This window comes from Anopheles funestus, chromosome 3RL, assembly GCF_943734845.2.
Source record: "Anopheles funestus chromosome 3RL, idAnoFuneDA-416_04, whole genome shotgun sequence".
In the NCBI taxonomy this organism is placed as follows: Eukaryota; Metazoa; Arthropoda; class Insecta; order Diptera; family Culicidae; genus Anopheles; species Anopheles funestus.
The window spans coordinates 26,738,094-26,762,495 of record NC_064599.1 but is presented as its reverse complement, the minus strand read 5'-3'; the positions used below and the strand labels follow the sequence as shown (position 1 = coordinate 26,762,495).

The following is a 24,402-nucleotide window of genomic DNA, read 5'->3' as shown; positions in this document are numbered from 1 at the left end:
TGTACAAAAAATGGACCGGGAGATCGATGAAATAATTTCACTCGTCCTTGTTCGGGACAGAGAGAGAGAGAGAGAGAGAACACAGAACGCGGAAAAAGGAAACAAGGATCGTTCGTGCAAAGTGTAGCGCAATAGAATGGAAAGGAACCAACCTTCCGGTGTTACCCTTTATTCACACCTGGCAGAGACCCGTTGTGGTCAAGGACATCGGACCCGTTGAGGTGCGTGCATGCGTGCGGTGTATGAGGTGATGAGTTTGTAGGGCCCAGAGTTAACTGCTTTATGTTTGATGCCATTTTCTTAAGTGCATGGGTGCAGATTGACTCAGCACAGCTAAATTTAGCTACCATTTCGTTACCACCAGCAGACGCGCGTCAGATGCCGGGGTAAAGGTAAAAAAGGGGAAATACATTTTCCATGGTAATAACAATTCCTCACACGCAAACACCGGGTGCTTCAAACAATGTGAAAGTACGAGAAAATATAGTTTTATAAACTAGATTCTTAAACAATGGTTTAACATGAAGCTTTGAGTAGCAAAATATGGACTTCATTATATTACTATTGTTCGCCTATAATAAATATTCGCCTCAGAACATAACCTATTTCGTACGATCTCATTTGCAAACCCTATGGAACTATGTCCTCTTACATATGTCTTAAAAAGCGTGATGTCTTAATGAACCTACGAACGATGACGCCCGTAAGTGTAACCCGTAATGGAGAGAGAGAAAAAAAAACGCCCGAAACCGGTTGGATTTAAAATTTCTGAAGGCTAGGCTTCACCAGCTAGCCATTTGTGCTCCCACCCACACGTCGTGTACTGTAAGAGGATTTTAAGGTTTCTTTTGATTACAAAAGTTGTCCCCATGCGCGAACGAAGATTCGGTCTGTGTCACCGTCGCTGGTTTAGAACATTTGGCGAACGAATGTGTGGCGGACTTACCTTCGGCCGTGGACACTTCTCTTTGGCAATCTAAATCTAGCTTATTAGCGACTAGGAGGATTGGTGCTGGCTGACTACCTTTCACACGACTGATCACATTTCTCATACTTGCGATATCCTGTAACGAAAGAAACACGTTTAATGTTTAATGTTATACACAATTATTGCACATATTTATATGCTTGAAGAAAACCACAATGCAGACACTCTCATTATAAACGGCGCATCAAAGGAAAGTTCATTTTATTTATGAATTTAATATCTGCTTTTCGTTGCTTTGTTCTTAGTGATCTCGTGTGGGGTGTAAATGTGAGTGATATTTATACAAATCAAAGAAAAAAAAAAGAAATGAGGCGACAGTAAGAGTAAATACGAGAAAAATGCAAAGAGTGGCGAACGGTCACAATGAAGAAAAAGAAAGAAAGAAGGAAAATGGTAATGTTTATGCATAATGTTTAAGTGTAGCTACAATTTCCTACAAGTGGACGAACGGTTCTCAAGCAGTACTTTGGAAAGTGCTTCACCATCAACATCGAAGATCAAAACGTCTGTCGCATCGAAAGGTGGCAATGGATTGGTGTGCGGCAGGAAACAAGTATACTCCGCAAAACCACATCTACGGTAAAATATGTTTTACGGAGTTTTTTGTCGTTGTTGCTTTACAATTCCTAGGTTCGTCTCGTTACTGAAGAAATCGCTTAATGCTTAAGGGAGCATGATTTATAATGCCTTTACATCGATATGCCGTAGTGTATGTGGCGTTATTCTCTATACCTTACCGGCACGGTAAGCATATATTGTGGCACGATTTGTAAGACTTCTTGCAGAAAAAAAGAGAAAAATTTCACCTACCTGAAATGTCTGGTGGTTTGTTAGGGAATACATAACGATAAAGCCATGACCATTTTTGATGTACAAGTCTCGCATCGAGGCAAACTGTTCGGTGCCTGCCGTGTCCAGAATTTCCAGCACGCAAGGAGAATTGTCCACCTGCAAAGAGAGAGAAAAAAATGAAAAGCACAATTATTACAAACATGGTTAAATCGATTTTTACTCACAAACACACACACACACACACTTCCATGGTACAATTGACCCATAATATACCCCCCAACCGTCAAGTCATTCAATATGCAGTCAAACCGTGGCGACTGATTTCCCGACACAACCCCAACATACTAATGGTTCAAGAGCGCATGCAAAAGTTCAAAAGAAATTGGCAGCAAATAAAGGCGTAATGCTTTCCTTCGTATCGTATTTCTAAGTCCCTTCCATGTGAAGCAGTTTGCAGTGAAAGAAATGTAATGTAAACATTCTTTTGCTCGGGACGTGAAAACTCAAGCAACGCGAAGCATTAGCGTATTCTTTTATCCTATGTAAAACGCCCTTCATTTTCCATTCGCTATGATGAAATAACTATAAAAAGGGGTCATGAAGGGTTTCCGATAGTTAATACGTACTAAAGACAGCAAGCTCCAATTTTAAATAGTTTAAAATATAGTTTTATTTGAAGTAAAGAAGGTGATTTTTTAGAACAAAATCTATTGTGATTTTTTAGAGTTTTCCACCGAGACAAGTAAGTCGTGATCCCTTTACGCTGTTCCGTTCATTTTTCTAATACTGCGAGTTTATTAACTGCTATAAGTAACGTGTCCAACTAACTTCTTGTTGTGTAATTCCGTTTATCCTTGAAATATATGTCATTAAATATTCTAAAAATAAAAAATGTCGAGTGCCTGTTTATTTTTTTAAGTACGTACGTGTTGTATATAATTATTGTAAATGTAAATACTATTTTTAAAACAGAAGAATGGCTGTCAATTCGTAAAAAAATCTCATTTTGTGCAAATTTAAAAAAAAAATATTTATAAATTTCTCAATCTCCTAAGACTATAGCCTTAGCTTTTTTTTGGGAAATTAAGAAAAAAATTATAAATCGATTTATTGTAATGCAAATTGGCTAATATAAGTTTCTTTTCACTCAAATATTGCTTTAAATAAAAAAGAATAAAAAAATAAAAAAAAATCTAAAAATTTGAAAATTTCCTAAGCCTTAGCTTTTTTTGCGAAATTTAGAAAAATTTATAAATTAATTTATTTTAATGCGAATTCTTTTCACTCAAATAATGCTTTAAATGAAAAAAATTAAAAAAATCTAAAAATTTGAATATTTCCTAAGGCTATAGCCTTAGATTTTTTTGAGTGATTTCACAAAAAAAATAAAATTGATTTATTTTAATGCCAATTGGTTGAAATATGATTCTTTTCACTCAAATAATGCTTTAAATGAAAAAAAAATTTAAAAAAATAAAAAAAATCTAAAAATTTGAAAATTTCCTAAGGCTACACCCTTAGCTTTCTGTTGGGAAATTTAGCAAAATTTATAAATTGTTGTATTTTAATCCAGATTTGTTGATATAAGTTTCTTTTCACTTAAATAATGCTTTAAATAAAAAAAAATAAAATAAAATAAAATCGCAAAATTATTTTGGAAAATTGAGCTACTTGCAAAGCAAAGCATCTTTGCAAGCTACTTGCAAAGCATGTAGTTCTTTGAACTTTGCAAGCTACTTGCAAAGCATGTAGTGACAGGGTAATATATGATTAATTTTCAAAAAAAATCAAAATTTTCTAAATTTGAACAAATTAAGCTATTAATAACTATGAAACCGAAAAACACATAAATAATTTGGTTCCTGACTTTAAAAGTTTTTAGTGATGATTTAGCTAAAGGTAAAACAAGTATTAAATCCCGCAAGCCTACGAACGTGTAAATTATTTGCTTAGAATTCTTCAAACATAATGTTTATATCACAGCAGACCACATTTTACAGCACACATCATAAAAGATATAAAAATCAGAAAGTCGCTTTAATATTTCACCGTGAACGATCGTACGAAACAAAGCTCATTTCAGCAAGCACATGAGAAACAGGGCAAAAACGTGATAAAGTTCAATTTTGCATTTTATTTCCATTCCCTCCTGCAAAATGCATGACCCTGCTGAACCATTTTGTGATATTTCACGGGACTAGTTAGGGTTCTTGCAAGTGCGATGTAGCAACAAGCAAGTGCCGGTGGAGCAATAAATGTTCTTTACCCCGGGAGCTTTTGCCTGGTGTAATTCTCATAAACAATTTCACCACCACCGTGTTTTTGGTGTGTATCCACAGGGTACTTTCATTTGAGCAAAAAAATGGAAAGGAATGGTAAGCTTTCATGTTGGAATTCGAACGAAAATATTTAATCTACAATTTGCTCGGGTAATATAAAAATACTCTGCGATCAACAGCTCCATCCGAGTAATTAATAGTACTTTAGTAAACAAAAATACAAAAAAAAGAAACACTTGAAATATTGATTGCTTGAAAAAATAAAGGGAAAAACTTATCGTGGAATGCAATCCTGAACAACTAATTGCAACTACTTCAACTACCACATCAATGATGTGAGTGAAGGCTTGAAATCCCTTTTTGAGTGAAAAAGAAGTTTAGTACAATCACTGGGAAATGGATGATTTATACTGCAGCGTTTGTTCACATACTTTATCACGAATTAGTTACAAATGTGCACTATTAGTGGCGATGATGGTGCGGATGCACTTTATCGTTATCAGCGTCCCTCTCCCTTCTCACAGCTGCTGTACTATAAATAACGGGGGAGGTCTCTACCGCTTTAGCTAGTTTATCAAACAAAATCCTGCAGCCACAAACACATTTTACATTAAATATGAATGTAGTTGCAATAATTTCAACGGTACTGTACGGCACAATTCTTGGTGAGTTGAATATTTTAATAGTGACTGTTGCAAAGTTTCGATTTTCAAGATTTCATTTCCAAGGTTTTCCCAACTACTCAACAAGCAGCAAGGTGCCCGAAAATCAACGCATTTTGGGAGGACATGAGGTCCACATCGGTGACATACCGTACCAAGTGTCAGTTCAGTTGGTTAGTGTTCACGTTTGCGGCGGTTCACTCATCAGCCAGCAGTGGGTGATAACGGCAGGACACTGTGCCGCTACCTCAAAAGAACCCAAATTGAGTGTAAGAATTGGCAGTACTTATCACGACCGTGGTGGACATGTCATCGACATTGCAGCATCCATCAGACATCCACTCTACAATGAGTCCACATTCGATTATGACTTTTCATTGCTCAAGTTGGTGCACAGTTTGAAATGCCCGGCCAACGTAAGACCTGTCCAACTACCTAGGGAGGATGCTTTCTACCAGGACGGAACGGTGTGCGTAGTTAGTGGATGGGGTGACACACTAAACCCGGCGGAATTAAAAGACCGACTGCGTGCAACGGATGTAGCGTTAGTTAATGATGCTGTTTGCCAGACAGCTTACGTATCGTTTGGCACAATTACCGAGCGTATGGTGTGTGCTGCCTATCACACAGGAGGGCGTGATGCTTGTCAAGGTGATACCGGAGGTCCGCTAGTGTACGAAAACACATTGATTGGTGTTGTTTCTTGGAGAAACAAAAGCTGCACTACAGAGGCACAGCTTCCAGGTGTGTACGGACGTGTCACGTCAGTTCGCACGTGGATTGAGGAAATAAGCAATGTGTAAGACTACATTCGTGATGGATCGTACACGATCTTCAGGCAATTATTATTAGATGAAATACTTGTTAATCACCTTTTATTGTAAGTGATAAAAATACTTCTTTATTTCCTCTTTTATTCATTCGAGAATCAAGAGCTTTTCTGGAACTCGGCTAATCCAAATCCCTACCATTCTTGCTACCATGTAACCCGTCAGCGTCACTATTTGTATTGCACATATTCTCCTTTTTGGGTTAAACCCACGCAATAGACCATGCACGCTAGTATTGCGATGAAGTCACCGAATTTTTCGACGAAAGAAGATGCTTCAAGCCATGGTTAGTTTGAAACCATTTGGCCGACAGGTTCGATTGCACGTGTGGGTGCACGTTACGATCGTCGCTAGTCCTCACCGCACAGCATCATCCGGTTCTGTCTACTCGGAAACGAGTAAGTGTTATTTTTGGGTTAAGGCTATCTCAAGGTCAGTCGACGTTAATGGGCAGGTTATGTTTCAGGCAGAAAAATTGTAACGCATCTATAAGTTGTTTACCAAAACAAGAGAATTCTTCAAGACTCTTCAAATCGTTTTGCTATATCACACCATGTGTCCAGTGAGATGTGAGGCTTGTTTAATGACAGCGCTAACGCCACCTTTTGCTTGTCGGTGTGTCACGCCTAACACTGCGTAACACTAATTCATTCGGGAAAAATAACGGAAACAGGAACGTTACTAACGGTAATATACTTGGAGGGTAATTAGCGATGGATTATAACACAGTAACTGCTGTACTTCTTTAGTTTCAAAACTGGAATATTGCATCTGAAATTCAATCTCCTCGAAAGTGGCTTAAATACATTAGAGGTTCTATTTAAAAGAAGAGGAAGAAAGCGGATAATGCGATCTAAAATATCCTCTTTAATTTCAACTCTAAAAACATATGTTTTTCAATATTTTTTTTGGAATGTGCTCTCATATTTTTATTTACAGCTAGATAGTCAAGTCTATCTATTTCCTGTTGGTCATAGAGTTAAAGGTTAGAACGTACGATTCGAGCTGTCTATTTTGAATGTACAACGATTCTGTTATTCTTTCATTTAACCCAACCACACTTCATATTGCTTGCTGTTACCATGGCTCTTTAGTACTTCCAACAAAAAAAATAATAACTGAATATGTCACTTGCTATGAAGTACATAGCCTCTATGTATGTGTGTGTTTGTGTGACTTCTTTCTTGACAGTCGTCGTCGATGTTAACATTTTCTGTCAATTTCCCAAGCGGAAGTGACAAAACCTTCATTGGTACGAGACGTGATCGTGTGTGAAATATTGAATACGACGACTTCATCGCTTCTTCACAACAGACACTGCGCCGACGGTTTGCCAAACTGTGGCACTCTGTCGCACTCTCTTTCTCCCTTGTCTAGTAACCTATTATTGATGGAAGCAGCATAGGAAGGAAAAAATCTTCTGGTTATTCGTTTCCATTTTATTGGCATTTATGTATTCTGCCCGCTTGGCTAACCACCCTTCCGGTGTGCATTCGTATGACAATTTAATGTGTCGTTAGCCTATCCCTTTATATTGTGCCAAGCTTTACGTTCGTGTATGGTGAGTATGGTAGACAAAAAAAAATGGCGCCTAAACTATTAGCCATTCATTTGCGTTTCTTCACAATGTTATTCACTATTGAATTTTGTTATAAAATAAATTAAATTAAACATAAATAAGTATTCAAAAAAGATCATTAAAACAAAATTTCAATGCAATTGATACTTTAAAAAACCTTTCTTAGATGAAATAAAAACACACACAAAGCACAGTAATGAAGAAATGTATACTTCACATCCGAAGCGTAACTACTAGCCGTTCGCTAAGTTGGATGCGTTTTGCTTGACTGACATTTCAATTGGCAATGATTTCTAAACTTCCAATCACTTTCACATCACTACCGATGCGTGTCCAACAAAAATAATGCCCTTGAAAGTGGCCAAACCATATTAACCACTATATCCGCCTATTGATACAAGAGACTTGTATGATTCTGGAAGTATTGAACACTGGTTGTTTAAACATTTTTTGAGACTACGTATTTCTGAGTACATTGAAGATATTGATTAAATTTCAATTACCTATGTTAAAATGCATTCAAATGCTTATAGACCATTGGACCAAAGCTTAGAGACACGATATGAAACATGTTTTAGAACAAAGTGGGCGACGGTTGTCCACAGGATGGATGTCACTCTGCACAAGTAGTGTGGTCTACACATTAGCATCGCGTAAAAGAAAAAACACAAAATATATATGTATGTACAATACACTCTGCGTCACAGAAGCGAAGGTCGACAACTCGCACGCCAGTGACAAGTGACAAAGAGAGGCAAAGATCGACCAGCAGCATGGTGCAGTTTTGCTGCCTCGTATGTGAGTTTGCTTTTCGCGGACTCCACCATCGAGAGAGCTGGACAGCGAGGTGGATGATGGGTTTTGTGGTGGAAACGAACTTGATCTCCGTTCCTAGCCCTCTTCCTCCAGTGTCTGTCTGTGCAATGGATCCAAATCGCCAATGAACCGTGTACTTGGGCGTGTGTATGTTGCTTAGTTGGTGGCCATTCAACATCACCACTACAGCTCTCGCAATAGAATTGTGACTTGTACACATATGTTAGCCACCGTCAACAAATCTGACCGTTCGGTTACAAGCAAATAGACATCTAGCATACAGAGCTCGATATGGCCCCCCCAGTGAGAGTATGAGACGATTTTATTTACATTATGAACATATCACTCGAATTACTCATCAACCGGATATCTGACGTTAGCAGGTCTCGTACGATTCATCTTGGTGGCAAAGATAAAGATGATCCACACATGGTCCATGAGGATATACCCATGGAGCACACAGTCAACAACCTCAGGGTTACGCAATATACCTATAAATTGTCCTACTTTCGATGCCGCACAAACCTTTGCAGTGGTCATTCTCAGCCGCTATCGCAGAATTCCGCGAAATCAAATCTTAATCATTTCGTGTTATTTAATGTCCACTGTTGTGCTCTACTGATAGCAATACAATGTGATAACGCATATTCTGAGAAACTTTAACAACTGGTCAATGAATCACAACTTGTAATGAAGACGCGCAATAAGAGTACACTCATGTCGAGTTGACGAATAGCAATTTCCCAAAAAATACTTTATTGTTTCAATTCACTTTTGGTGATCTTTATGGTTACAATTACTTATGTAACTTCTGTATTATGAACCAAAAAAAAAATACTATTTCAGATATCCACTTCCACCTGATCACCGGAAAACAAACACGTGCACACACACACAAACCAACTTTCTGTGAGAAAAAAAGGCTGCTGGAAGAGGCGTAGGGTTATAAAACATCCTGCGCTTTGGTGTGTTCCAACGCTGGGTAAGATTTACGCAGGCTAAAAAGCCTCTAACAACGACCGTGACATGACAGCATCGTTTGAACTCGTTCAGAGACAGAGACACACACACACAAGATGCAGACAAAACCACTCGCAAATTGCCTCGGGAGAGTTGAGTTGCAGCAGCACCTTTAGCTCTAAACTGACTGACACCCCACTCCCCCCCCCTACCCCTCCCCTTCCAAGAGCCCAACCCCAATCCCTTTATGCTGGCATTAAAACCCGCAGTGCTGGAGGCGAAACTACTAATTTTGAACACCGATCACCCAAACCGCCCCAAACCGCTCAAATGCATTAGGGTACCATCAAGGGCAGTGCACAGACACAGACGGATATAAAATGCGGTGCGAAAACCAAAACAAAATGGCACAAAAAAGAAACCCAAACTGAAACTCCCCACCGGAAATGGAAATTTTTCCCATCGCCTTTTTTACTTTGCCCTCCTAAAGCTTTAGCTGTGCCCTTCCCTGTACCCACATTACCTTGTAATGATAGTTGAAGTAATTGAACTCAAATCAACAACAAAAAAAACGTTTTAAGCTGTATCAATTGTACAATAAGATTTCTGCAACTCTGGTTGATGGCTGTGGACGGTAATAGGTGGTAAGATTTCAATTAAAATAAGACATGGGCAATCGTAAAGAAACAACTATTTGTGGAAAAAAAAATTCTTTTGCATAATTTTTTCCCTAAAATGTATTTGAATTTAACGCTTTAAATTGCCTTTTTTAGTCTTTAAATTCAATTTTTTTAAATTCTTTTTCAGAAGTCCACTATGTTGCAACGGAATGCCAGCACTTACTATGGAAGATGTAAGAATTTCTCAATGACACCAACAACAAGGCACGCAATACAGCCTCGCTGACCATATCGAACTGATGATCACTTCGTAGTTGGCAGACACCTCGAACATGGTCGGATCGTCCGACTTACGGATTAGGTATGGCATGCATGCACAAATAAACAACTAAGTAAATAGCTCTGATAAGGATGGTCACTACTACTCTGCGCCTAGTTGCTTTGCAAGATGCGTTTTATGGTACAAAACTATTTGCCCGCAATGAGATATAATCGATCTATTGCGTTATTATCAATGAGTGGTGTATCATGTACAGGCGATCCGCAAGATATGTGGATTATGAAACTGAACAGTTCTGTTTGTTCAAATTTATTGTATAAAATAAAGGAAAATAAGAGATCTTTGATCTGATAAATATGTTAAAAATTTATTGAATTACACCCGAAACATGCTACAAGAAAATAAGTAAAGGCGATTCTTTAACTTTCGGGCATAAACGATTTTGCAGCTGTCTACAAATGTCAAAAAGCATATAGAAAAAACCCAGTTTAAGGTATGCTCTCAATGTTAGAATTAAACATATCCGCTACTGGTTTTAGTTGGTTCTTGTGCAATTGTGGATATACATTCAAGCTGACCATATAGGTCCAACACCAACATCTGTGTGTTATGAATTACTCAAAGTTGATTGCAGCCAAGTTTTACGATAAGAGAATTCGGTCCAATTGACAATTGCACTCCTACGATCTGCCCAGTGTAATGAAAACTGCCTTCACTGCCTTGAGGCTATGGAGCATTGCACATGTTCGTTTGCAACCATCCAACAATGGCAAAGCCTCGGACATGTATCAAATACACCAAGACTAATGCACTTCACTAGTGCACGTGTTCGTGTGTAGTAAACGGAACACTTTCATCCAGCAGCTTCACACACATTTTACGGCATGATTTTTATGCTGCTGCTCTGGAATAGCATCTAAAAATGGGACATCATTCCCCTCCTACTGGCCTTCTTTGGGCGAGACCCGCGCGACTAAGCTGTAGCGAAAGTGCCGTGGATAGTATCATTGAAAGGTGGGAATCTTAGCACCAAAAACTACACCAAACACTACCACACATAGAGTGAGACACATTTTGCCAGCAAGTTTCCGCATTTGCAGCGTAAGGAAGACGAGTAAAAGGTTTCCAGTTGTATATAGCAAAATGAGGAAATATGTGGTGTATAAAAGTGTCTTATAAACCCTAAGTTATATTACTTCTGTGGAGTAAACACACATTACTTTTTGGCATCATTTTTAATATTCCTTGGTATATATTTAGATTTGAGACTTGTGGTATCGGATGAAGAGCGTCAATGATACCCTCAAAACCACCAGGACGTCATATTCAAGATCGCTAATGTACGATATAAATTCTAACAGCTATAAACTCTAACTCTAAGAATTCTACAAAAGCTCTCATCTCTCCTTCAAAAGATTCACGATTATCTAAAAAATTCATAGATCAAATTCTTCAGATTCAAAGATCTCTGAGGATTGTCAAATCTCTGAAGATACATCTATGTCTAAGAATTCTCTAAAGATCCAGAAATCTTTGAAAATTCATCCATCAATCAAGAAGAAAAAGAAGGCACATTACAAATTTGTTAAACCATTTCGAATTCTTACAAAAAAAACTCCACCACGACTTGAATTTCCCTGTCTACGTCCAAATAAAATGAGCATTTTTAGCTACCAAAACTCAACCAGCACAGTATGGTTTTGGGAAGCACACAGAGCAAACGTAAGGTACTTAACAAAATTTTGCGTTTCGCTTTCTTCCTTTCTACATATACCTTGTTATAAGCTCGGGGGGTTTTTTTGTTCACATCGCTCATGTTATGGCCCTGATCTCGTCTTCAACTTCCATCACCCATTCGTCAGCTTTTTATCGAGTGTTACCACCACCACCACCAGCAACGTGTGTATGCTCAATTTTCACTACCACCCGGTGGTACGATGGAAATCCCTGCCAATGAAAATCAATTTCACTGATGGGTAGTCACGGGGAAATGTATTCAAAGTTGGTCGGTTCGTTGGGCCGCAGCTGGGGTTTTGTTTTTTGTTTTCATGATATATCCAGCAAAAGTTTAGCTTCGTTGATAACTACAACTACTTAATCACTGAGCTCATCACCGAAAGCAGTTTCAGCTGTGTTTAATAAGTGATTTCAACGTACCTCCTCCACGTAGCCGTCTTTGCCTTTGAAAGAAGGCAGATCTTTGATTAACTGGTAATTACAACACACAAAAAGAGGAAGTTTGTTGATGATTTTTCTATCAATTTTACAGGGTTCACCGGCTCCTTTTTAACTTTCGATAGAATATTTCATTTTGGTAAAGGATTATTTCGACAATTTATTATCACTTCCTTTCCTTAGTTATTAAAATAATTCTTTACGGATTAGAAAAATTCTCTTCGAAGTTAAAGATGAGCAAGTAAACCCTGCATATTGGGTAAGTGAGAAGCTCCTCAGACAAACAGATCAGTATAAAATGGCTGATTAAGAACAAACAAAAAGTCAATCCCAAATTAAGCAATCAATTCGTTTGATAGTTCTATTGCATGTTTAGCAAAAATCTGCATTAGTTCAGTACAGTACACACTTTGTACACCCCACATGAAGGGTACGCTATCCATGCTGAGCTTAAAAATAACGCCAACCATAAAAACGGCTAACTGTGCAACACTCAAAGTTGCATTGAATTTGTTCTTCGGTCCAATAGCTCGTCTCAAGTGGCTTGTACTTGAGTGGCACAGCATTTTATGTTGTGTGTTGTTTTTTTTTTTGCAAAACACCACGTGCAACCGATATCGTCTCTACGAAATAGCTGTATTGTACAAAAAAAAAAACTGTTGGCGTGTGTACGGTTGCGCTTGTTTTTTCACGGTTTCGCTTGATTGTAAAGCCTTTTTCACTCCGGCCACCAGCCGTATATGACGTTTCGTTTATCCAGTTTCAGGGACCGTGCACTATCATCTAAGTTTCGCTGCTCGTTAGTGAACGGTTCATATTTTACCACGTATAACATTTTCCTAAATATTTTCCATGTTTTGGGGTGTGAAGTACCGCATCCAATGATTTGATTACTTTTGTAGGTCAGCAAATATTGTCCCAATGTTGTCCTACATGTTGTGCAAAATGTTTGTAGCAATTAAAATAGGGTTTTCTTTTTATTTTTTGAACTATTTAAACCTCGAAAGGAAGTAGTACTCAAAGTTATTATTAAACAAAGATGATGTTTACAGTTGCAAGTAAATAGATTGCTTAAAGTGATTTTCGTCTTGTGGCAACGTCCCTCAAGAAATAAAATTAGTCTAATTGTATATTATACAACTACCATTTTCACACCCGGAAAACCCTAAACAATGGTTTCCATCAATCACTTTCATTTGCGCTCGCGACCATATGCGAATAAAAGTTGACAGAAAATTCACACTTCAAGGCCCAATAGTCCATTGAAAAAAATATGTGTCAAATCAAAACAAAAAAATATATATACTGGGGTCTATGACACCTTATACTAGTTTTCCTGTATGCGTTTTGACGTTGTGTTTATTATTTCATGACGTAGGGCTTATTTGCTGCTAATTTTTCATACATACAGGTAAGCCAAATTTGCCTGTATATGAAAAAAAATAGTAAAAAAAGTTATAGTAATAATGACCCTAATAAAAGCTTCGATCAGCTGCTCGACAAATGTTAAAACAAAGCATTTTTACCCAACAAGTCTAGCCACGGATCGGCCATGTTTCCAATTATTTTAGAAACGTTAACAAACCCTTTTTATGAATGTTTGTTTCAAAAGGAATTTACTAATTTATGGCCAGAATTTGTTCGATTGTTTGGTCGACCTGGTGGTAACGATGGTAAGGACGCTGATCTCAAGCGTAAAGACCGGGGATCAAATCCCATCCGGATATTCCCGCCGTAGGAGTGATTCTCCTACACTCCTGCTATAAACTAAAAATGGCAAACCATAAGGATCCACTTGAGGTTGTAGTGCTATAAAAAAACTAAATTTATGCTTTCTAAAATTAGTATTCTAGACCTCTCCTTCTGCGAGGATTCACCAAGAGATAGAAATAAGCGTATTGAAAAGTAGTAGAAGTTGTATCAAACTCTATTTTACACAACTCTGGCACAAAAGGTGCATTAAATAATAGCAAACTGTATTAGTTACAGCATCGGGTTAGTAACGTACGTAGTGCAACGGTATTGCACTTGCAAACTGCATGTCTTTGTAGAGACACAACAAAAATCCAAAACACTTGTATGACAGCAGGAATAAACAGCTAACGTTACACATTACTTTAGTCTTTCCCGTACGCGGCGTAACACATGTACTGTTGAGGAGTCTTGCTGCTGCTGCTGCTGCTCCATCAAGGGAACACCACATCATGGCCATTCAAATCATTCTCTGGCACCCATCCTCACTGGCAGGGGTAAAATAACATGCTCCTTTTACATACGCCACCCCCTTATCCGTACCTGTTGGCGCACTTTTTTTCCGGTTGAGCATAATTTTCTTCGTCTTTCATGCAATGAAAATCCGTTACGTTGAAAAAACACGTTACACTTTGGAGCCAGTTTTTCCCTGGAGTTTTCGCTGAAGCACTCTTTCCTTCTCTCCCTCTCTCTCTCCCTCCCTATTCCTTCTACTTTGCACAATAACAACACTAAAAACCTTCTCCTATCCGCGATCCACTATATTCGTTTCCTTCGTGGTGTTCAAAAGCAGCTCCAAGCTCTTAGCGCTAAAAACTGGTAAGGTGCAAAACAGTGGTTTGGTCAATTGGAATGCTATGCCTACTGACACGCTACCCACATACAGCGAAGGCGCCAACGCAGGTGTTGGTGATTTGGTCTATGCGTGGGGGCTCATTGTTTGATACTGAGCGCGCGTTTGGGCGACCCTGTTTCATGTGCGGCCTCTGGAAATGTGAAGCGCACGACGCAGTCTCTTGATGATTTTCGCACGTTGCAATTAATGTTGTCTGCTTCGCAACATTACAATACCGTACACCTGAAGACCTCCAACCAACAATCAGATGCAGAAGGAAAGCCATCTGCAGAAAAATGTGACACTGAGATAATATCTGAACACCGGCGGAGGAGAGGATTTGGAAAACAAAAAAAAGGTACATGGGTTCTGAAAAGCGGCATGGAAAATATTCTACAAACCACAAAAGATAAGGAAGTTACCGAGCGCAAATGTTTTGTCAGCAATGTGATACTTGAAGAAGTTGCTCATTCATACGAATCGTTCGCTCCCTTCTTCGTCTCTCTCTCTGGTCGTCGTCGTCACTATCATCGTCTCTCCATAACGACCATGGTGACGCGTCACTTCCCATGGGCATACATACCCCCCTAAATTTCCCTTTCCTCGGAACACACGACCCAAAATAACTGGATCGTGTTATAGTCTAGTCATCGCAACGCCAGAGCTTAATGAGGCCAATTATCGAACAGACCTACAAAACAAACAGAAAATTCCCAGTCGAAGGCAAGGAATAGCTCACTGTACAACGAGTTTTAGCACTTGATTCGCTGTCAAATATCGCTTAGGTTGTGTACATGTTTTCCCTGAAGAATGTATGTGTCGCCCTCTTCCAGGGCCGGAAGCAACCATTCTGAACATTCGATAGAAATAGTTGAAAAAGCACGGGAAATATTTCGCAAGGAAAGTTCGCCCATGGAACGTAGCATTTATACGCACAGTGGTGGTCAAAGATATCAGGTCTAATATGATATCTAACCTTGTATAATTAAAGTCAACCCTCTTCTTATAACCGTTTTATTCTGTTCCACTGTTTTAGTCGTTATACCAAAAAAGCTCGTTCTGCAGGAGATTCTTTTTTGTACAATTCCTGATATCAATTCTTACAATAAACCTGATAAAATGAAAAAAATTTGAAGAAATGAACTTTTAATTTATTCTTTTTCCTTGATCGGAAATCATCATTTGTTCCATACACATCATCATCATCATCATCAAGTTGAGACGTTGGAACTTCAGGGAAATGTTTGCTAACATGTGAGGAGACAACATCCCATACTTCCAACACCTTTAGAATTACTTTGGTTGATGTAGAATTTGTTTTATTTTCTACTTGAAAAACTTTTCCCATTGGCAAACGGAACTTCGGAAGGTCCTCAGCAGATTGTACTTTTACCAAATTTCGTTAGAAGTTCTTCGATGTTGTTAGGTAGGTTTCCTTAGGTTTAGCAATGGGGTCTAAGCAGCTTCTGTAAATTTCATATCAGGTCAAAGTTTATTCAATATGTAGGCTTTCGACCCAATATTTACCAGAGCCCAACAACTATTAACACAATTTTACTTATAAAAAGAGACATTTTCGTAATATTGATATTCGTAAGAAACTCGCTAATGGAAGGATTCAAAGTTTACAGACATATCAAGGTTCCAGAAGGATCAAAATCTATCACAACCTGAAAAAGCTGTCACTGTTTTTTGGGCCGTATTTTACGAGTTAAAACTCTCATGTGAATTTATATAAGTAGCTACAATACTCTGGTAAGAGATAACCTTATTCTAATAACCACCACTGTACCGCAAACATCGTTAATGGCCGCAGAGGGATTTTCGATGGAATGGTGTGACTCGGAACTAGGAAACCTATGCGAGAGTTCGATACACTCTGATCCCTCTATCATACATACAACCGGTAAACCCGTGCCTTACTAGAAGGATGATAGACGTGCCAACCATCATACGCCACACAACTACAAGCTACAACAAACCTTGCCACATTACTATCCCAAAAATGGTGAAAGGCACCACCAACAACTCGTGATGGATATGGCGTTGATTTTAACCGCGATTTACTTCACCTTTTTTGCCCCCCTACCACCCCCTACAGTATGCGCTATATGCTTCGCTAAAGGTTCCACAAATTGGCGAGAGGCCAGAATTTTAATGAGGATGCGCGGTATGTGTGTTCTTCCATCAGTCGACAGTATGGCGGCCCTCCATATCTCCGTTGAGCCTCAAGCTTCATGTAAATTAATCAACACGCTATCGGGTGCACACGGGTATGGCGCAACATTTACAGCTCATATTACAAACGATTCTACGGTTATTGCATATTTTCCATCGAAATGAGAAAAAAACAACAAAATCTTTGTTCTGATAATACCCAGTTGCTCTCACTCTTCTTACAAATCTCACTTTTTAGGCCTGCGGTTGCGATAGAGTATGTGTTGTACGCTTATTTACTACTTACTATTCGCGACTAGCTTACGGCACTAGAACGCGGGACAATAATCGAACTTTAGCACACAGCACAATCGTAAATGTGTTTATGAGGAATTACGAGAGCGATAAGAATCTTAATGAGTAGATTTCCTCAGACAACGGTTCTCGTCGCCTCGTGCTTCATTCCTCCATTCCGGTCTGCTGCCAAGCGGTCCTCCGGCTTGCAGAGGTCTTTGCCTCCGTGGTGTACAACGCACGCCGAGGATGTGCCAAGCAATAGTCGAGTTGCTGTTCCATGAAGACCACCACCATAATTCACCTTAGCCACCGGGCGAAGCAAAAACAACGGTAACGATAGCCTCCTGACATTCTAGGTTCTTTGCAGCAAAGCATGGAATAAGTGAGTTCCGACCATTCTCGTACGTATGCTGTTGAAATGCGTGTGAGCTCAAAACTGCTGCTGACGAACATGTCTCGTCACATCCACCGACAAAAAGGCAGGTGAATATTGACGTAAAAACTGTTGTGTAGTACATCAAATTGTTGAGGCGCAGTCTGTTGAAATTTTTTGAAGTACCAATTACAACTTCACTTTACATTGTTTTATTCTTTTAAAATTCGTTAAGTTCTTAATGCTCCAGACTTGATTTCGCGGGCTTGAACTTAAACAATTAAAGGTTTTATTATACAATGCGTTCCTCTATTCAACTCTTACGAATTCTAAGGCACAAGATCTACTGTTTAGCTACTGAAGCAAGTTCCTTTAAAATGCATCGTAGCTTTTGGGGATTTTATTGAGTAATAACAACACACTATTTCGTGATGTACAATACAACTTCCACTTTCGGTGAGGGTTTTTTTTGTAAATTCTTTTTCCTTTCCCCATGTTGGTTTGTTAAGATTCTAAAAAAGAACACATTTGTGCGTCCGGTGCGGCATTGCGAAGCGTTAGTTTTATTTATAAAACTATCCCGACGAAATTCCGTGTCTTTGCCACACTGGTGCATTTGGTGGTAAACGCTCTTACATGTGTGTATGTTCCACGGGCGGTGCATTGTACAGGAAAGCTATCGTGTTTGATACTGGGAGTGTCAAGTCAGAAGATTTTAGAATTGTAAACGAAACAAAAAATTGTATAACGACAACAAATCCTCAGTTGAAGTCTTTGAAGATCATTTCAAATACACTTGCTATAATTTGCATACAACTCAAGTCAAGTTCAGTTTATAGTATTTATTGATAGTGTCTTTGTTTATAGAAAACATGAATTCTTGAGAAAGTCCTGAGAGTCACGTGCTATCCAAAATGTTTTTCCTAATCATACTATAAATTGTTACCTAAAAACATTTAATTTCATAAACAATATTTTCATTTAATTAGTTAGAAGCTTACCTCAATCTCTTTTCGATAAAAATCCTCGATGGTTGGATCGTATTTTTCTATGAAGCAGCCCGAAACGAACTGCACCGTTAGGGCTGACTTTCCCACTCCGCCGGACCCCAGGACGACCACTTTGAATTCACGCATTTTTAACCGTGTGAATTATCTTCCAGCCCGTTGATGTACTGTAAATATTATCCGCTAACACAGTTGATGGTGGTAGTACACACTTCACTTCACTGTGGCCGATTGAAACGATCTTCCGAATGGGAAACACTCACTTGCTTTGGAAAACTCACTTGTTTTGGGAAATTGTGAGCAACATTCAAACGGAAATTATTGGCAAATGTTGACAGTCAACAAATAACCCGTGTAGCACTTTTACTAACTGGAACGAAAACAGGATCTTTGTTGACGTATAGCTGGAACAAGGACGCTGTTGCACTTCACCGGTCACTTATCATTCTTAACCATAATTTTATGGCATTGACAAATTACTAACACCGTCACGCAAACAAAAACACTGGGGGGTACACAATATACCCGGGCGAAAGGCCTTTTTTGTAACCGGTTACATTTGACTACCGGAAGGCAATACGAGCATTTTTCGTAATTAGGATATGCTTTTCTTCATCACACACCCGAACGGTCAACAGTACAATCAAAACAGATTTTCGTAAGCTAACATTTACACCTCACAATCAACCATATACACATTAAAAATGCCACAGATGTTGGTAATGAGGCAGGAAAACACTATCGGGGAAAACACACACACACTACAAACATCAAAAACTCCACGGAGCACGGAATGTATTTAACTGTGTGTGATCGGTTTTGCGGTCGATCGACAAGGGTGTGTTAATTTTGTGCGCTAAATCAACCACCGAAGATCAAACGACACATCATCATTCAAGCAATATCGAATATTGTTAACACTTGATAACGGAAAATGATGCTAGCGTACAACTGTGTGTGAAGTTGAAGCCTCTTCTACTAAGGAAACTTCTTTCTTTTTCGTATTGCTTTACTGATAAGACGATCTACGCCGCAATTGTGTGCACTTGCTATGCTGAGATGGCCTTTTCCTTCCTATGCACTAATCGTGTTGTAAACCATCAGTTTAACTTGATGATCACTTTCTGCTATATGCGGTCTGGGAAGCGAAGAAGTCTAGAACAGAAACATCCTTACAAATTGACAATTGATCAGCTCGTTAGTTGCTTTTATGATGATATTGCTTCAGTTGTAACCTCACCACCCTACCGAATTCGTCCATCAAAAGATGCTAGACTATTTTTTGTTTTCCGAGATAAAAACTATTACTTTTTTCTTCGCTTGGATGCTAGGTTGTAGCTTGAGCACTGTAGTCGTTTGAGCAATGTGGCATCAGGATTGTGGCCAGACGAGGAGTTAGATACGTTGAGGCGCAAGACAACAACAACAATAGGCCTGTGTTTGTTTGCGAAATGTGTTGAGGTTCCTTCCCTTTTTTTGTGTTCTTCTCTAGACTTACTGCTTCTTCTCTAGTGCATCATAATCCTGCCAAGGCTGTAGTACTGTAGCCGGTGCAATGCTTCACAACAAGCTGCAACTGGAAAGATCAGACCGACAAACCGATTGTTTATGTTTGTTGCGTGCCACTCAAAACACTGTTGCTGCTGTTGCTGCTGCTGGGTTCGTTTGTTTGTGACGCTGCTTTCCTCGCTGACTGGTCCGGTCAACTGCATTCTAATTATCCTATTCATATTCCATACATGCGCCGCCTTCGTTCCACATGGAAATCACACACAAAACACGCACACACACACACTTGGTCTATGATGTACGGGCGAGGGATGGGAAGCATAATTTCCGCCTCTTCTCCATATGAGCGCTTAGGAATATCGTCCGTCCCGATTGGGGATTGAAACTAAGCACATTTGCCGTTCGCAGCAAACAAACTGCCGCACCTGCAACAAATAAGTAAAAGAAGGTATGTATTAAAATAATATTCTAGACATAACACCGGATCCCGGCCGTGTCTCGTATCGGACCAGAATCAGTAGTCAATCAACTTTCAACGCATATAAACGCTAATAAACTCATTGCGACGGATATGGTTAGTACATAATGGTGCTTTGTAGTCTGATTCGCTCTTCCTTTACGCAGACATTCATTGAGCACTTTTGTCCCGGGGCTTGTCAGCCCAAAACGTTACATTCCTTTACATTGCGCCAAGTGCTTCCATCCGATTCCTTTATCATTTCAACGTCGCTCAACGCGGACCCCTTAGCACCCGAAGAAAAACAACCAGGAATTAAAACCGGGCGAGCGCATCTTGCCCCGGCACTGATAACGCGCGCCCGCATTTCGCAAAACATGTGATGCCGTCGTCCAAGCTGTGATTGTGAACGGTGCTGTGGCCGTAATCTATAGGAGGATTTCTTCCTGGAACGTGTTTGTCGGCAATCGTCGGTTGTGAGGACAGCGCACACAGGCGACGATCGTTTAATCACTGCGTATCGGGACTTATATCGGACGACGTTGCAATCTTAGTGACAGGGCGGGAAGTGGAAAAAAATCTTACTTCTGTGTCTTGTCTCCCTTGGAAGAAGAGGTTAACAGCCTTTTTTCAGATTAATACAGACAGTAAAAAATTTTTTCTGTAATTTTAGGGCAACCATGTCATGCCAATGACATCTCCAAGTACATCCAAATCCGGAGGGCTTCGAACATTCGAACAGCCCGGTTCGCTTTTTCTCTCCGGAGGTCCATGGCTTCAAATTTCATTACCTATTGTCGTTGTCGTTCCTTTGGATATTGGTTTTATCTTTCCTTCCCTATAGACGCTCGCGGCCCGAAAAACACTTCACCAACCATCCATCAGTGCATCATAGGAGGCTTCACTCGTATCGTTGTTTCGGTTTTTACTTCTTTTGCATTTTCTCTGGCTTCCCCTTCAAAAAGCCCTCTCATCGATGACGTCAGGGGGTTTGCTTAAAAAACGATCACGCGACGGTGTACGCCAATTTCATGAAAAATCCAATTCCTCTTTCACCACACTTCGTAACAGATTTTCTCTTCGCGCTAAGACGCTTTTCTTACCGCGGGGCTCGGAACACTGGGAAAGTTTGGACCCCATTGGTGAAGTTTCTTTTCCATGATTTTCCACCCAGCTTTCGGCCACACTACCACTGGAAATTACCTCGCGCAGGTGTTGAAATCCAAGCGCAATTTTTAGGGAAATAAATATTGCCAGTCTGCAAGCTTTCGAGCCAGGACCAGCTGAATGAACGCTAAAATGGCAATGTAAGACAAGAACGTATTGAAAATGCAAGATTTTTACATTTTTTTTTTGTTTTAGAACTACACCGAATGGCAGTTAAATTACATTACATAATGAATACATTCGTTTATCCATTTTAATAACTTTTGTTCATACGAACGGACAAAGACATGTTTTTTTTCGGTAATTTGTTTCAAACAACGTTTTGTAAATTCAAACATAACTGAAAAACATGTTTTTCTTCAGGCAAAATTTGATAATAAACCGTGCGTACACCTACGCTAGATATTTTTCATCACTATTTCCCAACAAAAAAAAAAACCATCCCCTAAATTGGTCCCAATAAACCACCGAGAGACAGCGCAACAATGTTTTTTCCCCAGTCTCAGTATGAATCAAACCCGGTACAGACTGTGTGCAATTCCCTTTTGGGACGATGAGCTGTTACACACACACTGTTACGGCGCGGGGGTTTACACTTTACGTGTAGCACTAACACTGTTGGCGATTGGTGGAATTTCAGCGGTCATAATGGAAATTTCATTGCTTTTAGCGGAGTTTTTTTTTTGTAACATATTCGTTGTTCCTGAAATAGAGCTTCGTCGTTCACTATTTAGGGTGGTTTAAAAAAGATCGACCGTTTTGTGATTATTTTGTTCATTTCCCAAGGAAAACAAACATCTGAAACAAATATTTAGCAACTGCATAATGCAACCGTTTAAAGTGCTAAAATTATATTCCAGTACGCACATAAAAACACAATTTGGGAGTTTTGAATAACAAAATGTCTACCATCGGATGCAAAATCATCAAATTCCAAATCAATCACAATTAATGACTTCCGTTCGTTCCAGACTTCTCCATAGTGCGGCACAAAAACGCACACCAACACGCACCACTGTTGCCCCGTCTTGTGAGTCACACAGTAATGAAGGGAAGAAGAAAAAAATCCCACTCGCACACTTTTACAATGTAAGCGCGATTGTGGATTGCTTGCCCATGTCCGAAGGCAGTGATCAAGGTTGTGTTTGATAATTATTTCTTTTCCAGGTAGAACGAACATCTTACGTACATAACGCATCTCCATAAACTTCAAATATTCAACAAGCTGGCATTATTATTCTCCAATAACAAATGACATCTACTCCGAGAGAATCGTTTAACCATAGTGGAAAAAGAATATCTCACGAAGGGATTCATTCCAGTTAAGCAACAAAAGCAACAAATCGACACAACACACGATCTTCCTCCAGCCGCAATCACAAACCTCTCGCACACAACGGGATTCGCGCACAAATGCACACACACATACACACAGGCGCGCGCGCGCACAGCAATGTAACACACAATACTACTGGCGAAACGAAACTACACTCTGGGGCCCGTTGCGGCGTTTCCGTTAAACAAAGAACGACATCTGTAGGTGCAAAGATCTAGGCAACCCGCCGCAAGATGCTGGTTACCGATCGGCAAGACGAATGTGGCTTGTCCACACACAACCGTCGAAGGTTATACATTTGTCCTTAAGTACGAAACCTCGTTCTTATCGTTACTTCGGCTGCATTCAGTATGGTTTCCTTTTGGTGAATTTCTCACACGCCTTCTTCGATCTCTCACACCCATATATGCACGCACACTCGCAGTTTTCATGTTCACGCACACTACCGCATACGCTCGTTGCAATCCACCACTTTTTCACATCGATGGAAATGGAACAAAAGCTGGATTTTTACATCATTACGCGTGTCATTGAACGGCCAAATTCAGCATTACTTTCTTCGCTTTTGCTTTGCGATTAATTGTACGCGCGTTACTGCGAACTATTTCTGATGCACTGTAATTTTTAAAACACATCGTTCTTCCAGCGACAGGGAGCGGCTGATGATTGTGTGTTTTCTTCTACAGCAACTAATTTTACACGGTGGCCTGCTACTGGACAACCATACACATTGCCTACTGCTAGAATTTGCCTCTCAACCATGTGAAAAACAATGCCAAACAAGCACAAATACAGCTGCAGTTGCACACCCAACAGTGAAAAGCATTTTCTGTTTAGGAAAAGCCAATTACACAGAATTAAATTAAACGGACTGTAACAAACTTCGCTAAATTACCGGAATGAAGCCAATTAAGACCCGAGACCGATACACTGAACCATTTTTCTTGCACAAATTTAAATCACATCGCAAGACGCATCCAACCTACATCCATCATGCAGGAACATGTAGATACAGGAAGAAAAAAAAACGGAACAAATAACCCGCACCAGGTTTTGTGACGATGACAAAGAATGCAATTCCAGACACACCGATTCGAGAAGAACAATGCACATTCGTAATCAGAAATTCTTAATAAATAAGATGCTTCCTTTAAACTGCACTTACTTATCGCAATTTCCCCGTTAGAGGGTGCATCTATGAAATGGAAACCACTAGCTAGGCAGAAAAATCACTCTACGGCAGGAGCGCGAGCAACACAGACACCTCCCTCAACGAAATTTCGAACACAACAAAAACATCTTCTACGGTCCCGTTCCCATACTGTGCGGTTATGTTTCGCTGCACAGCAAAAGCTCGCCTATCTGTCAAACTATGGAGCTTTCTTTTGAAACGTTGATTTCCGCGTTCGTTGGTGGAAAATACAAACTGCTACATGCCTGCACCGAATGCCGCAAAGATTTGGAAATGTGTTCAGTCTTAATAAATTAAGAATTGAAAACGAATAGATAATTCGTAACTACACTAGTAAAA

The 24,402-nt window shown here is 39.6% G+C and overlaps 2 protein-coding genes across 8 annotated transcripts in view; one reads left to right on the top strand and one right to left on the bottom strand.

Moving 5' to 3' along the window:
• Positions 1-24,402, bottom strand: part of LOC125770518 (ras-related protein Rap-2a) — a 117,449-nt gene that overhangs the window by 4,241 nt on the left and 88,806 nt on the right. For 2 of the 7 annotated variants that reach the window (XM_049440219.1, XM_049440222.1), the window contains 3 exons: positions 18,397-20,336; positions 1,799-1,936; positions 947-1,064 (listed from right to left, as the gene is read on the bottom strand). In XM_049440219.1, coding sequence (XP_049296176.1) covers positions 947-1,064; positions 1,799-1,936; positions 18,397-18,531 — 391 coding nt within the window. In that variant the 5' untranslated portion in view covers positions 18,532-20,336. Of the gene's footprint in view, positions 1-946; positions 1,065-1,798; positions 1,937-18,396; positions 20,337-22,919; positions 23,159-23,385; positions 23,745-23,766; positions 23,979-24,036; positions 24,182-24,402 lie in introns of those variants that run through there. The other 5 variants (XM_049440218.1, XM_049440223.1, XM_049440221.1 and 2 more) reach the window with 5 other exon arrangements.
• LOC125770494 (trypsin 5G1-like) lies at positions 3,563-9,605 on the top strand. The gene is made up of 2 exons (XM_049440190.1): positions 3,563-4,724; positions 4,788-9,605. Exons 1-2 carry the CDS (start codon positions 4,676-4,678, stop codon positions 5,522-5,524), a joined length of 786 nt encoding a protein of 261 aa, XP_049296147.1. The 5' UTR covers positions 3,563-4,675; the 3' UTR covers positions 5,525-9,605.